At 46.8% G+C, this 14,890-nt stretch overlaps 1 protein-coding gene across 1 annotated transcript in view; it reads right to left on the bottom strand.

Moving 5' to 3' along the window:
• The window catches only part of SLC24A3 (solute carrier family 24 (sodium/potassium/calcium exchanger), member 3), a gene marked incomplete at its 5' end in the record, with an annotated part of 30,245 nt that overhangs the window by 9,003 nt on the left and 6,352 nt on the right, over window positions 1–14,890 (bottom strand). Inside the window, 6 exons of the mRNA XM_010020462.1 lie at window positions 3,624–3,736; window positions 5,722–5,836; window positions 7,841–8,007; window positions 9,458–9,734; window positions 10,227–10,387; window positions 12,924–13,057. Of these exons, the coding sequence (XP_010018764.1) occupies window positions 3,624–3,736; window positions 5,722–5,836; window positions 7,841–8,007; window positions 9,458–9,734; window positions 10,227–10,387; window positions 12,924–13,057 (967 nt within the window). The remainder of the gene's footprint in view (window positions 1–3,623; window positions 3,737–5,721; window positions 5,837–7,840; window positions 8,008–9,457; window positions 9,735–10,226; window positions 10,388–12,923; window positions 13,058–14,890) is intronic.

The raw sequence follows: 14,890 nt of genomic DNA on the forward strand, positions 1-14,890 counted from the left end.
GGGCTTTTGCAAAGCATTGCCTGGTGTGCCAGCTTCCTGCCATCACATCATGTTCAGGCTGGGGCTGTGACTGCCCTGCAGCCTCCACTTGCAGGGTACCTACATCCTACAGGAAAACGTTTCATTTAGAGTAGAAAAACAGAAGAAGGGGAACTTCCTTCTCTAGAACAGCTGACAGATGCTACCAAGGTGCAGGCCAAGAAGCAAAAGGTGGTTTTCCCTTCCTTTCTTGGAGTAAACTAAATAAGCTGAAACATCCATCAACAACGGGCCTGGGAAAGGGGCAGTCAGAAGTGGGAGAGGCACTTAATCAAAATGATTATGATTAGCAACACAGCACCAGAACATGTCTTGGGATTCACCATTCATTTCCAGTTCTGCCACTTACCTACTGTGTGACCTCCAGCAACTCCGTTAGTTTCTCTTTGACACGTCCTTTCTTGCTCTTTTCCTGTCTTATCTACTAGATCACAAGCTGTACTTTTCCCTTCAGGCACTACCTCACAGACTAAACTTGTTTCAACATGTCCTGATTCAGCATGGGGCTTCCTGTGATTGCTGCCAGGCGTATGAGAGAACTATGCAGTAACAGGGACCTCACTTTCAATATATTGATGTCTTGCAACCAGCCACAAGCTTGCAGGCTGTGTCTCTGCTTAGTTCAAATCAAAACACACCATCTGTAAAATGGGCTCTGAAACACCTACCTGCCTACAGGGAGTTGAGGAAGGCTCAAACACAAGCTCATCCTACAAAGGGTGCTATAGCAGCTGAAAGCGCCATTAGCAGTGAGGCTGCTCTTCACGTTCAGAATGAAACCCCATAAATCTCCTTCTGGTTGGGAGCAGCTGCTTGGCTGGTTAATGTGTGAAGCCACTTTACCACATGTGGCTGACAAAATTCAGAATGGGCACAATGACAGCACACCATGCTGCCACACGCATGTGTACACCACAGCCCAGGGCCAACAAGGGGAAAGGGAGCAGATCCTCTTCTCCATTTCTAGCATGTTGCTGCTCCAGTCACTGGTTGGCAGTTTTCCAGATGGAGTGAAGGAACCGATTTTACTCTGACTCCTATGAAAAGCAATTCTAATCCCTTTGCACAAGAAGTAAATGCAGAATCTTATGATCACCATCAGAGGGGCCCTGCCTCCAGCCACGTGGAGGAGAGGAACAACCAGGTTTACTGGACTGTGTGGATCAGATGGGCTTGCACGTCAGTTCCACAGGAGTAAAAGGCTCTATTAGACACTGGTGCACAGTGCACCCTGATGCCATCGAAGGGCAGAACCCACTTGTATTTCTGGAGTGACAGGAGGATCCCAACAGCTGCCTGCACTGGAAGCTGAAATCAGCCTAACTGGGAAGGACTGGGAGAAGCTCCCCATTGTGACTGGCCCAGAGGCTCCATGCGTTCTTGGCATAGACTATCTCAGGAGAGGGTACTTCAAAAACCCAAAAGGCTACTGGTGGGCTTTTGGTAGAGCTGCCTTGGAGACAGAGGAAATTAAGCAGCTGTCCAGCTTGCCTGGTCTCTCAGAGGATCCTTCTGTAGTGGGGTTGCTGAAGGTCAAAGAACAGCAAGTGCCAATCATGACCACAGCAGTGCACTGGCAGCAACACTGCACCAACAGAGACTCCCTGATTCCCATCCATAAACTGATCCATAGACTGGAGAGCCAAGGGGTGATCAGCAGGACCCGCTCACTCATATGGTCTGTGTGAAACTCTAATGGAGAGCACAGACTATCGTGGCCTGAATGAAGTCACACCACCATTGAGTGCTGCTGTACCAGACATGCTAGAACTTCAGTATGAACTGGAGTCAAAGGCAGCCAGGTGGGATGCCGCAACTGATATTGCCAATGCATTTTTCTGCATCCCTTTGGCAGCAGAGTGCAGGCCACAGTTCGCTTTTACTTGGAGGGGTGTCCAATACACTTGGAACCGACTGCCCCAGGGGTGGAAACACAGCCCTGCCATCTGCCATGGGTTGGTCCAGACTGCACTGGAACAGGGGCAGGCTCCAGAACACCTGCAATACATTGATGACATCGTGCAGGGCAAAGTTTTCCAGAAAGGGAAGAAAATAACCCAAATCCTTCTGAAGGCCGTTTTTGCCATAGAACAGAGTAAAGGTCAAGGGACCGGCACAGGAGGTCCAGTTTTGGAGAATAAAGTATCAAGACGGACACCATCAGATTCCCACAGATGTGATCAACAAGATAACAGCAATGTCTCCACCAACTAATAAGAAAGAAACACAAACTTTCTTAGGTGGTGTGGGTTTTTGGAGAATGCACACCCCAAATTACAGTCTGGTTGTACCAGCAGGTTGTGCTGATGTCCAGAGAGACTTGGACTTGCTAGAAAAACGCACAGCCAGGAAACTCCCTGGAAGTAATAACCCCACATATCAGTGCATGCTGGGGCTGACCAGCTGGAAAGCAGCTTGGCAGAGAAAGACCTGTTAATCATGGTGGTACACCAAGCTGAAGTCTGCAATGCACCCTTGTGGCATGGATCACCAACAGCATCCTGGGCTGCACGTAGGAGAAGCGTTTCCAGCAGGTAGAGAAGTGATTCTTCTCTGCTCAGTACTGGTGAGACACATCATGAGTGCTTGGTCCAGTTCTGGGCTCCTCAATAGAAGGAAGATATGGACTTCCTGGAGCGAGTCCAGTGAAGGCCCACAAGGATGATTTAAGTGACTGCAGCATCTGACATACAAAGAGAGGCTGAATGAGCTGGGAGTGCTCAGCCTGAAGAAGATTCAGGGGATCATATCAGTTATGTAGCTTCCATCCTCGGAAGTATTCAAGACCCAGCTGAACATGGTCCTAAGCATCCTGCTTTAGCTGACCCTGCTTTGAGCAGAGGTTTGGGGACTACACGATCCCTGGAGGTACTTGCCAACCTCAACAATTCTGTCATTCTCCAGTCTTCTAACTTTGCATTGACCTAGTGATTGTAATCGTATTTTTCCTCTGTCCTACATGGCTGTCTGAGTGGTGTCCAGCTAACAGCAACAGTGACTTCCCTCCAGGACTTCATGGCATCTCCTGCTCTTCCTCCTCTGAAGGGAGCTAGCAACTTTTGCGGTGGAACTCTTATCATCTGGGAAGTAAGGACGGTTTCAGTGGTGTTGGGTAGTTTTTCTCAAACAGGAAAGCTCTGCAGTGTTTCCTGATGTTTATCATGATCTGAATCCAGCTATTTAACAGCTTCCTTCACCTTCCAGTTTAGTAATGCTAGAATTTTCCTTACCCAACACCCTACAGGTCTGCTCTGACCTTTCCACCTCTGTGTTTATCCCCTCTGGCTTATTAGAAACATGATCATTCTCCTTATTTGGAATATGTTCAATTGAATGAAAATGTAGTATACTTTAGCAAGTTAGCTTATTTAAGGCGGAAATGGAAGTACTTTGTCCTCCAAAGGATGCGGAATGTCGACTGACAATTAATTGCTACTTGTCCCAAATCATAAAAGAGCAAAACTATTTGTTTCTTCAAATCCAATACACAGAATTTTTGACCTTTTCCCCCCTGAATAGATCTGGTTTATAGATAAGTAAATAAATATGAAAGAAAGAATCATGTGAACAAATGTAGGACTTACGTATGATCCATAATTCACCACTAGGGTCTGCAAAGCCCATGGGAGGCCTAGGCCAATTAAAATATCAAACACATTGCTTCCAATGGAGTTGGACACAGCCATATCACCCATACCTGCAGGAATGGAAACCACGTTCAGTCAGACAGGCCCCAGAAAAGTGTTTCAGCTTTTAAAAAGAAATACATTCACCTGAGCTAATTGAGACAATTTCCACAGATTAAGGCAAAGAGTCAAGGGAGATCAAACCTCACCCCCCACCCCTTCCCTTTCCCCTTTGCCCTCCCCATCATACAAGTCCAATGGGGTTGAAGGGGTTGGATCAGTCTTCAAGATCATCTGAGAATGTCCTTCAGCTAATCCTCTGCTGCCGTGGGGACCCTGGCCACTGGCTGTGCCAGCTGCGACCTGCCAGCACTCTGGTGCCATGCTCAGTGCGCTCCTGATGCTTTATTGTAACCATGGGACACGAGTCTCTACACTGGACTGAGCAGATTAGGTCTTCGGGTAGTCTATTATGTAGCTGGTTGTTTCAAGGAAGAGCCACTGGTTTTGTTCCCCACAGCAGAACTGACTACTTTCTATTTCTCTTAAAACATCTGGTGCTGGAGTCACAGGGATGGGAGAAGCTTTCCTTAAAAACAGTGTTATCTTCCAGTCCTTATGACCACGGAGAAAAGCTGGAAAGTGACCTTGAATGACCCTTATGCCATAGAATCATAGAATAGTTATCATAGAACAGTTTGGGTTGGAAAGGACCTTAAGATCATTTAGTTCCAATCCCCTTGCCATGGGCAGGGACACGTTGCACTAGACCATGTCGCCAAAGGCTCTGTCCAACATGGCCTTGAACACCTCCAGGGTTGGAGCATTCACAACTTCCTTGGCCAACCCATTCCAGTGCCTCACCACCCTCACTGTAAAGAACTTCTTCCTTAGATCTAACCTAAACTTCCCCTGTTTAAGTTTGAAGCCATTACCCTTTGTTCTATCACTACAGTCCCTAGCGAAGAGTCCCTCCCCAGCATCCTTATAGGCCCCCTTCAGATACTGGAAGCTGCTCTGAGTTCTCCATGCAGCTTCTCTTTCCAGGCTGAAGAGCCCCAACATTCTCAGCCTGTCTTCATATAGGAGCTGCTCCAGCCCCTGATCATCCTCGTGGCCTCCTCTGGACTTGCTCCAACAGCTCCATGTCCTTTTCATGTTGAGGACACCAGAACTGCACACAGTGCTGCAAGTGAGGTCTCACAGAGCAGAGTAGAGGGGCAGGATCACCTCCTTCAACCTGCTGGTCACACTGCTTTTGATGCAGCCCAGGATATGGTTGGTTTCTGGGCTGAAGCGAACACTGAAGCCGGCTCATATTAAGTTTCTCATCAACCCTATGCTATGAGGTCTCCACGCAGTTCTAAACAATTCTGTATGGACAGTATTTAAATGAAGAAACACATTGTGACTTTTAGGGAAGGCCTGAAGTTGACAATACTACTAGAACTTGTTCCATGCCGTCATTAAGAACCTGTTAGCTGCTTTTCAACAACTTATGAAGACAGGCTGAGAAAGTTGGGGCTGTTCAGCCTGGAGAAGAGAAGACTGTGTGGAGAACTCAGAGCAGCCTTCCAGTATCTGAAGGGGGCCTATAAGGATGCTGGGGAGGGACTCTTCGTTAGGGACTCTTGTGGTAGGACAAGGGGTAATGGCTTTAAACTTAAACAGGGGAAGTTTAGATTTAGATCTAAGGAAGAAGTTCTTCACAGTGAGGGTGGTGAGGCACTGGAATGGGTTGCCCAAGGAAGTTGTGAATGCTCCAACCCTGGTGGTGTTCAAGGCCAGGTTGGACAGAGCCTTGGGCGACACAGTTTAGTGTGTGGTGTCCCTGCTCATGGCAGGGGGGTTGGAACTAGATGATCTTAAGGTCCTTTCCAACCCAAACTGTTCTATGATAACTAACCATTTCCTTATTTGTTCTTGTTTTAAATTTCAGCGTCAAGGAAAGGGTTCTGTATGTTATCACATTCAGGACACATCTGTGCTGCCTAAAGAGGAAGAGGACACAAGGAAACACTTCCATAGCAGTATGACATCTCTGTGATGAACCTACCTTGCCTTGCTACGATAAGGCTTGCCATGCAGTCTGGCACACTGGTTCCAGCTGCCAAGAAAGTGATGCCCATGATCACATCTGGAATTCCCAGTGTGTAGCCAATGATTGTCACCTAAGGAGAGGAAATACACTGAAGCTGTTTACAAGAACTGAAATCAGAGACCAGGCTGGCCAAATTCCTAGTGGGAGAGAGGACATACATTTAATTTCCTCTTTCCTTTGCTACGCAGTCTATGATAAATGGCTGCTTTTCAAAATGATTAATATTTTTAAATTTGGATGCCCATTTTCTATTAGCCACATTTAATTGCTCTTCTCAGCTCTCCACAGCACGCTCCAAGAAATGTGAACCATATGTTAGAAGCAGCACAGTGACACTGTGGGCTCTGGTATTTCAGCTATGGAAAGCTGGGATAGCTTTTTTCTTTAAAAACACCTCATCCTTGCAGATGAAGAGCAGAAGAAAACCAGTAACTTTCTATTTCCTTGTCAGGGTAACATGGATTATTGGAAACAAACCAGAAACACCTTTTCTAAAACTGCTTTGATTAGTTTGCAGGGAAAAAACTGGCATTTATTTTTGCATTTAGGACAAGATTGAACTTTGAAGGCAGTGAAAAAATCTTCACTGCCTTCACCTTCCCAGCAGGAAAGCAGTGGCCAGGGCTTTAGTGAGGCATCTCTATGCTTTTTGAATTCCATGCAGAGACAGACCATGAATCGTGCAAGTGCAGCAGCACTCCATCACAAGTGAAGCAACACAAAACCAGGCTTTCCATGCTGGACTCTCCTGGTGCCAATGCCCCATCGTTGTCCAATTCTGCTTAAGAGTAGAGACTGCTCTAAAAGAAACATAATCCATGGTGCAGTATTACTGTAATCCTAATGAGGACAAGTTACACTTTTCACCTACATGTATCACTGTCGTGGTTCAAGCCCAGCCAGCAACTTGGAACCACGCAGCCGCTCGCCCACTCCCCCCCTTTTCCTTCCTCACCCCGCTCCCCCCCGCTCCCAGAGGGATGAGGAGGAGAATCAGAGGAACGTAACTCCCACGGGTTGAGATAACAGCTCTCCAGTAACTAAGGTATAATACAAACCACTACTGCTACCAATAATAATGATAAGAGGAATAACAAGGGGAGAGGACACAACTGCTCACCACCCGCCGACCGATACCCAGCCTGACCCAAGCAGCGATCTGGGCCTCCTGGGTGACTCCCCCCAGTTTCTATACTGGACATGACGTGCTGTGGTATGGAATAGCCCTTTGGCCAGTTTGGGTCAGGTGTCCTGTCTCTGCTTCCTCCCGGCTTCCCCTCCTCCCTGGCAAAGCATGAGACTGAGAAAGTCCTTGGTCAGAGTAAACATTACTTAGCAACAACTGAAACCATCGGTGTTATCAGTGTTGTTCCCAGGCTGAAAGTCAAAAACACAGCACTGCACCAGCTACTAAGAAGGAGAAAAAATGACTGCTGTAGCTGAACCCAGGACAATCATGTAACAAGGCCTGCAGCAATAAGCAAGCTAACAGGCTCAGTGACCCAGCCAGTGCATGAACTCCGCTGTGAACAGGTCAACTATGCTTGGATTTCCTTGTGTTCATTTTTATTTATCCCCTTCCACCTTAAGGATAGTGAAGTAGAATTCAGTTCCTGTTGACTAGAGCAGTTGTGCAAGAATTTGGCTGAATGCGATGCTTTTGTTCAAAACACTTGTTTTGTTTGAGTTCAGTGTTACCATTCACAACTCTGTCTCTCAAGCTTGCTTGCTCCAAGAAAACAAAGAGCTATTGACGCCAGATTCTTAGTTGCATCAGGGCCTCTTTACACTGCCCTGTACAATAAGGAGGTGTTAAACTGGTGCAAGTGTAATATTTGACCATGTTAAAGAATCTGTGTGAAATTCCAGCCCTGAATAAAGTTCAAAGGTTATGGCTACTGGCCCCTAATTTTATTCGCTGAGAGTGGAGTGGTCTAATAGAAGCTGAAGCAGACTTAAGGTTTCTTATCTAAAAAATCAGGTATGTAGAACTTTCTACACATTTCTCTAAGCTGACAAAACCACCTTCTGTTGCCTCTCCCAGGCTGTGGTTTCTGCTGTAGTTGGTACATACCATCCACACCATCATGTATGAGAAAGCTGCAATCCAGAGTGTAGAAGAAGCAAAGGTAACCATGAACCATTTTTCCAAGTGGGGTTTGTTGCAGTTGGGCACTGTGAAGTACAGGACAAAACTCAATGGCCATGTGAAGAGCCACTTCAAAATTTCTATCTTGCCAGCTGTAAAACATAAAAAGGGAAACAATCACAATACCAGTCTGTTTTAGTCCAGAATGTTATTATGTTGTCAACATTAACAAGCAAGATGCCGGGGACACCTCAACCTAACTGCCATCCAAACAGAACATGACAGGACATTGCTTGTTCAGAAGATCATGGTGTGATGGCAGAGATGAGAGGACAGAGAGAGGCACAAGGAAGGAGTGTGAAGTGCCTCTCTCACAGCAATGGGTCAGAGCACATCTACTACCATCCCTGGGTCAAGTTCTTACAGGTACCACATAAAAATAAGTTCTAGAAAGAGAACTGACCCATCTTCAACCACCTAAGATGGAGCCAGGCCCTTCACAGAAATGCACAAGGAAATTGCCAATTGCAGTAAGGGAAATTCAGAATAGATGTTACTGTAAATTGTGCATTCTTTTTTCCTTTCATGAGTGTGGTCAAACCCTGAACAGGTATCTGAAAAGACTCTGGATCTCCACCCTTACAGATAATCAAAACTCAACTGGACACAGCCTTGGGCAACCTCCTCTGAGCAGGGAGGAGATTTCCAGAGGCCCATGACAACCGAAATTTCCCATACTATGAATCCAGTGTCCACTGTCTTCAAGTCTCAGTTTTTTTCCTTACTCAAACTACAGCTATGCTGTTTGAGTGAGGAGATCTGAACAGTAGTTCCCAAAAACTATCTCACCTGTAAAGGGCAGGACCAGTCCCTACAGTATTCTGCAACACAGCAGATCTTGCCAGCTCTGGCAACTGTGAGTCCAAGGTAGGGCAGGGATACATTATAATCACTGACGGGGTAAGAGGGACTTGGCAAAAGGAGATGTCCATCCTGCTGGTGCAGTGCTCAGCAACCTGAAGCACACGTGGTTATTCACAAGTCACGAAGCTGTTCTGACTTTCTAAGCCCTCCAGAAAGAGTGAGAAGACATTGGGCAAGCTTATTTAACAGCAGGAAGCAGAGGCGCCCAGGACCTTCTTCTGTCTCTGCTCCATACCAGCACCACCACTGCTCTGGCTCCATTAGCACTGCACCTTACCACTGAGGTAAGATCACTCCTCATTTCCCAGCGATGGCCCAAATGCAGATGCATCTGACCTGCATTCAAGCACCTTGCCAGCAGCCCCACCATCCTCAGCTGACCCAGGTTTTGGGGGCAGGAACCAACCCGTGGAAATTGCCTCTCCCCTCTGACTGCAGCAGCAGTGCCAGGCCAACGCAGCAGAGGTGTGTCCAAGCCCAGCAGTCTGCATCCTGAGAAGTTTCTGCTGCTCCTCACTTCCTCCCATCTTTTACCTGTGACCAGGAATTACAGTGTGAGGTGCAGGCTGATGGGAGCTCTCTGAGAGAATTCTGCCTCAACACACATCCATGATGCTTTCTGGCAAACCCAAATCAAGTTTTGCTTTCTGGAACAACACAAACCCGGAAGCTTCTTACTGGGTAGGTCAAAAGGTGTATATGGCCCTTCATGGTCATCATCATCGTCATCTTCTTCCTCTTCCTCATCGTTTTCATTGTTCTCGTTATCCTCATTCTCGTTCTCAGTCTCGTTCCCAGCCTCAGCCATGTCTTCATCCCGCCGTGTGCCATTCACGCCCCGCTCAGCAGAGTTGCTGGGACCTGTTCCATTCTCGACAACATGCTTGACAGGTATTTTGATTGCTACCTCTGACTCACCATTGGTGTAAGTCCTGCTGTTGATCAGCCTTTGTCTCTGTAAACACAGGCACAAACTCTTGCTGAAAACCAGATTTTTTTTTTACATTTAAAGCACTGGTTGCTTGCAGATGACCAGATAAATCTCACCTATACAACTTTTATAGGAGAAGGGACAGTGGCTGTAGAATTGACTTCAGGAGTACTCCAAGACCAGGGGCAGACTAAGCGCAGACTCAGTGGAGTACCATATTATTAAATAAGTGCAAGTGGTATTAATGCCAGATCAATGCAGGGTATACCTCCTGTGAGCAACAGCCACAGGTAACATAACCATGAAATGCCTTGAAACGTTCTCTGTTAAAATCTCCATGTGGACAGAGAGCAAGGAATGATGTAGTAAATAATGCAAATGATTAGTGTCAGAAGGATAAAAACTGGGAAAATTCTAGCAAGGACCCAGAATAAACATCAGAGTTCCATTTTGACCTAAACACTGCTACAGGAAAAGGCAAATTCAGAAGGAGAAGGGGGGAGAGAAAAGACATACCTCATTGATCAACATGCGGCTGGCCATGGAGAGACGTGTTTTGGGAGGGAAGTGGCTGGTTATCATGATCCGGAGCCCAGCCTCAGAAAACGAAAGCTGGTGTGGGTAGGCAGACAGCAGCTCATCCACCATGATCACTGACGCTTTACGGTGGAAGTTTCCTGCAGCCAAGGAACAAAGAGAAATTAAGGTGGTCTTCTAGCAGTCTCCCTCTCTGCCCTGTGTGGCTCTCAGAAGAATAAATCTGGCATACCCAGGAACCTGGGTTCCACAGGTCCTTTGTAAGAACCACTCCTTTAGCTACCACCACCCAAAACATGCCTCCCCTGTCAAATGACCAACATGGTATCTCCACTCATGCTCATTGCAGAGAACTAAATCTGCTCTGCACAGCCCATCACAGGCCTGCGTTAGGCAGATTGCCGCTTCCACAGCAGCTACTCCACCAAGGTAGAAATGGTGCTGCAGAAAAGCTGCATTGATTCCATTGTTACAATCTGCACTTGTGTGAGGACACTGGCCCCACCCACCATTAAACTGTACACAGGGGTGAGGAAATAGCCCGTGTCACTGTGGGGTACTAATGCAAATGAAAAGCAGGTTCCTGCATCCTGGGCTCGCAGCTCATGGCTGGGAAGTGCCATCAAACCCGGCAGCAAGTGCATGTGGCAGTCCTTGGGGTGTGACCCATAGCGCAGGAGCAAAGGAACAAGGAGACAGGGCACGCTACCGGGACTGAGCTCCAGCTGGGACACAGTGCCAGCGTCCATCTCGTCCGTGCACAGATGCTACCTCAGACTGTGAACTCTGGGCCAGGACTGGGACTTGGCAGCAGGGAAACCAGAGGCCTTTCCTGACTCATCTCTGCTTTGGTTTATGAAAATTGGTGCTGAACACTGGTGACTGTTTCATGGTGTTACTATTTATTACCATCACTGTTCCTCTTACAGAAGAGTATCTCCTAGGCCTTAGTGTCACTTTTTTTCCTGACAGAGAAGGTTCATGGGTTGGGATAGGTAAATGCAGTCGCACATATTCAAAAAAATCAAACCAGCCAGACAGCTTTTCCTTGTGACTTTTTCCATGCTGGAATTTTCTGCATGGCCCCAAACACAGAAATTTCACTGTCTGATCCTTTTTGGTCCTCTTTTCAGAAAAGGCCTCAGAAAAATGGTAGCGTGTGAACGCCTGAGGCAACCTGCTGCAGTGGGTACTGCTGTGACCCCAGGTACCACCTACGAGCGCAGCGGTGCCATGTGCCTGGCCAGGCCTCCAGTGGCCCACTGCCAAGAAAATACAGGAACAATCTGCAGGAAAATTAAGCAATTCTTTTGTCTTCCTTCCTCAGCCAGTTTGAGCAACTGCAAATGTCCAAAGCAGAAAATCACTAGCAGCTGAGCAGCGTCACACAGAGCGACATCCTGGGAAGATTCACACCAAATCCCAGTCAGAACTGCCTCGTTTGTGCATAACCCTGAGGCCAGCTGGTAAACCTGGATGACTAAGGCCTGAGTTCATGCTTACTGAGTTTCACCAGCCTAGCTTTACTGGTACAGCATGAAGTCATCTTGCCAGTACAGTTTTGCTACTGAGAGCCCCAGGCTACAGACAGTTGTTCCCATAAAAGCAGCTTCCCCAAATCAGAGCGCATAGCACTCACAAAAGCCTTTCCTCAGCAACAGGGCAGTAACATGACAGCTGGCCTCTGGCAGACTAGAAGAGTTTGATGTCAAAGAGAGGCCTATATTTGTTTAGGGATTTTTTTTTTTTAGTCCAGCAAAACAAAAAGGGCAGCCCATCTGCAGCCAGAGACCAGAACTGCTTTAGACAAGCCACAGCTCCTTCTCAGGTTAAAGCAGTGTCTGGGTGGGGTGATGTAATTCCTGAGGATAGGAACGTGTAAGTCCCAAGCAGTTACTGCACATACTTGTTGACTGATGCACATATAAAATAATTATCCTTTGTAAACACAGTTTAGCACATTCTTGCAAATGCACACACTGAGCTACTGCTGACAAGTATGGAGTGGGGGATGCTGTTTTTTTCAAGCTGAAGAAATACAACACATACATCATTTTTACATGCAATTGTGACTGAAGGCAAATGGGAGCACATTTCAGCCAAAGTGAAATCCACATTAAAGATCATGGAAAAGTTGTGAACATTCAAGACAGCATGTGCAGTAAGAGCACACTACCTCGAGCAACACAGTTCCCACCCTCCCTTCACTGGAGGGAAGGTGTACACCAGTATAAGAAGTGTCTTTTTCCCTGCTCAGTTTATGTTGCCTTGGAATGGAATTAAATTAACTGGAGGCGCTAGGCGTAAATGGGCATCTTCAGTGCAGAATAACAGCGCCCACAGGAAGACTCGCAATGGCATGGCTATAAGGATCTAAATAAGAAGCTCCTGGGCAAGTCATGCATGAAGCTGGAGGAGCCCTTTCAGCCAGGCACTTGTCCAGTGCCAGGAATTACCCAGAAGAGGCCTGAGCTGCCTCCAGGATGTGCTGGCTGGGGTGACCACACTGTACCCCCAGGCACAGGAGCCATGGCCATCTGGCAGGGGCATTAAAAAAGGACCCTGCCTATGCCATGGCTGATAAGACAGCAGCAGTCCACACCCTGTGACTAGCAGACAAACGTGTAAACATTGAGAATGATGCAAGCAAGCAGGGTAACTTACTGGAACAGTTACCTTTCTTTAGTAATACCACTGTGGCATCGCAGTTGCTGTTATCATCCATTTCTGTGTTATTTGCTAAACCATTCACCATATTTGCCGAGTTTTTTGTCTTCCTTTCAAAGCAGTGATGTATGGTTGAGTTGTACCTGTACAAACAAAACAAACTCTAGATATATCTTTGCTTCTTCTGTGTGGATTTCTTGACACCCTTCCTTTCCTAGACTCATATACTGTGCGATTCAACTAAGGGAGGGAAGAAAATCCCTTTGGTTTGGAATCCAGCCACAGTATGCCTATGGTGCAATCTCTCCATACCCAAGGCTATGAAAAATACAAGACAGGAATCTGGAATGACATGTATGCTTACATGCTATGTGTAATTAACTTTCTGTATAGCAAATAAGGATTACTTGTCACTGTCCACATTTTTTTTATCACATAATCACAGTGAGCATGAGCTTTGTTTTACCTGTGACCCACCACAGGAACACATGACACGTGCTAAGTTCTGGCTCCATTTTGGGGAGAAAAAAAAATAAAAATAATTCTTACTTTGTTTCGAATAGGCAGGAGCTGACAGGACATGAGCCAAGATCTCACCATGATACTCAAAGGCAATGGAAGACCACTGTGAACACCTGGACGACAGGCCAACAACCCCCACAGCTATCTCCAAACAGGTCTGAAACATCTGCTCACACTATGGCATTGCTTTTAGAAAAAGAATCCAGTCTTGATTCAGACATTACAACTGGTTTGCTGGTCAGGTCATTGCTGCAAGGGTGAAGCTACCCTCCAGGTTAAATAAAAAATTTCTAGTTCACTTCTAGAAGAGAGATGAATTCTGCCTCATGTTCCCTTCAATCCAGTCTGGGTGTTTTGCTATTCTTACTGAGAATTGCTCTCGCAATATTTACGTTATTCATCATTTCAAAACAAATCTCAACTCTGACTTGTTGAGACAAGACCACTGGTGTGCTTGGCAGCTGGTAGGTTCTGTTGAATGTTCCAGTTTAAATCTGGGTTTCCTTTCTACTGACTTTTAAAAACAAGGCAGGAGGTGGGGAACCTAACAGCAGAGCAGGCTCACTTTGCTAGCATGGATTTGTGTGAAAGAAGTTACACAGGTCAGATGCTCAGAAAATCAATGTTGATTGTGCTGCAGTTTTATTGTGGGTCTCCATGAAAGCAAGAACAAATTGCTGTGGAGTTCTGCACCCATAAAGAGTAGACTGGAATCCCCCATGTTTTTATTTCTGAGGAGGGATATTAAAGCGAAATCAGAAGAGGCTGCTTGGTGGGACCCAGAGATGGAGTTGGTTCTCTGCTCTGCCACAGACTTGATGCATTAGCTTTGGTCAGTTCACACAGGGCAAGAGCCGCAAAGCATAGAATCCTTTTAGGGGGAAAAGACCTTTAAGATCATCAAGTCTGACAGTTAACCCTGCACTGCCAAGGCCACCACTAAACCATGCTCCTGAGTGTCACATCTACACGTCTTTTAAATACCTACTGGGATGGTGACTCCAGCACTGCCCTGGGCAGCCTGTTCCAATACTTGGTCACCCTTTCGGTGAGGTAGTTGTTCCTAATCTCTAGTCTAAACCCTCCCTGGCACAACTTGAGGCCGTTTCCTTTTGTCCTATCACTTATCGCTTGGGAAAAGAGATGGACCCCATCTCACTACAGGCACTTGCAGGTAGTTGTAGAGAGTGATAAGGTCTCCCCTAAGCCTTCTCTTCTCCAGACTAACCCCTCCCAGGTCCCTCAGCCATTCCTCACCACACTTGTGCTCCAGGCCCTGCACCAGCTCTGTTGCCCCCTTCTCTGGACCTGCTCCAGCACCTCAATGACCTAGAACTGAACACACGATTCGAGGTGCTGCCTCACCAGTGCCCACTACAGGGGGACAATCACTGCCCTGGCCCTGCTGGCCACACTATTGCTGATACAGGCCAGGAGGGCCAGGGCAGTGATCA

The sequence above is a fragment of the Nestor notabilis genome, unplaced genomic scaffold, assembly GCF_000696875.1.
Source record: "Nestor notabilis isolate BGI_N333 unplaced genomic scaffold, ASM69687v1 scaffold9688, whole genome shotgun sequence".
Taxonomy (NCBI): domain Eukaryota; kingdom Metazoa; phylum Chordata; class Aves; order Psittaciformes; family Psittacidae; genus Nestor; species Nestor notabilis.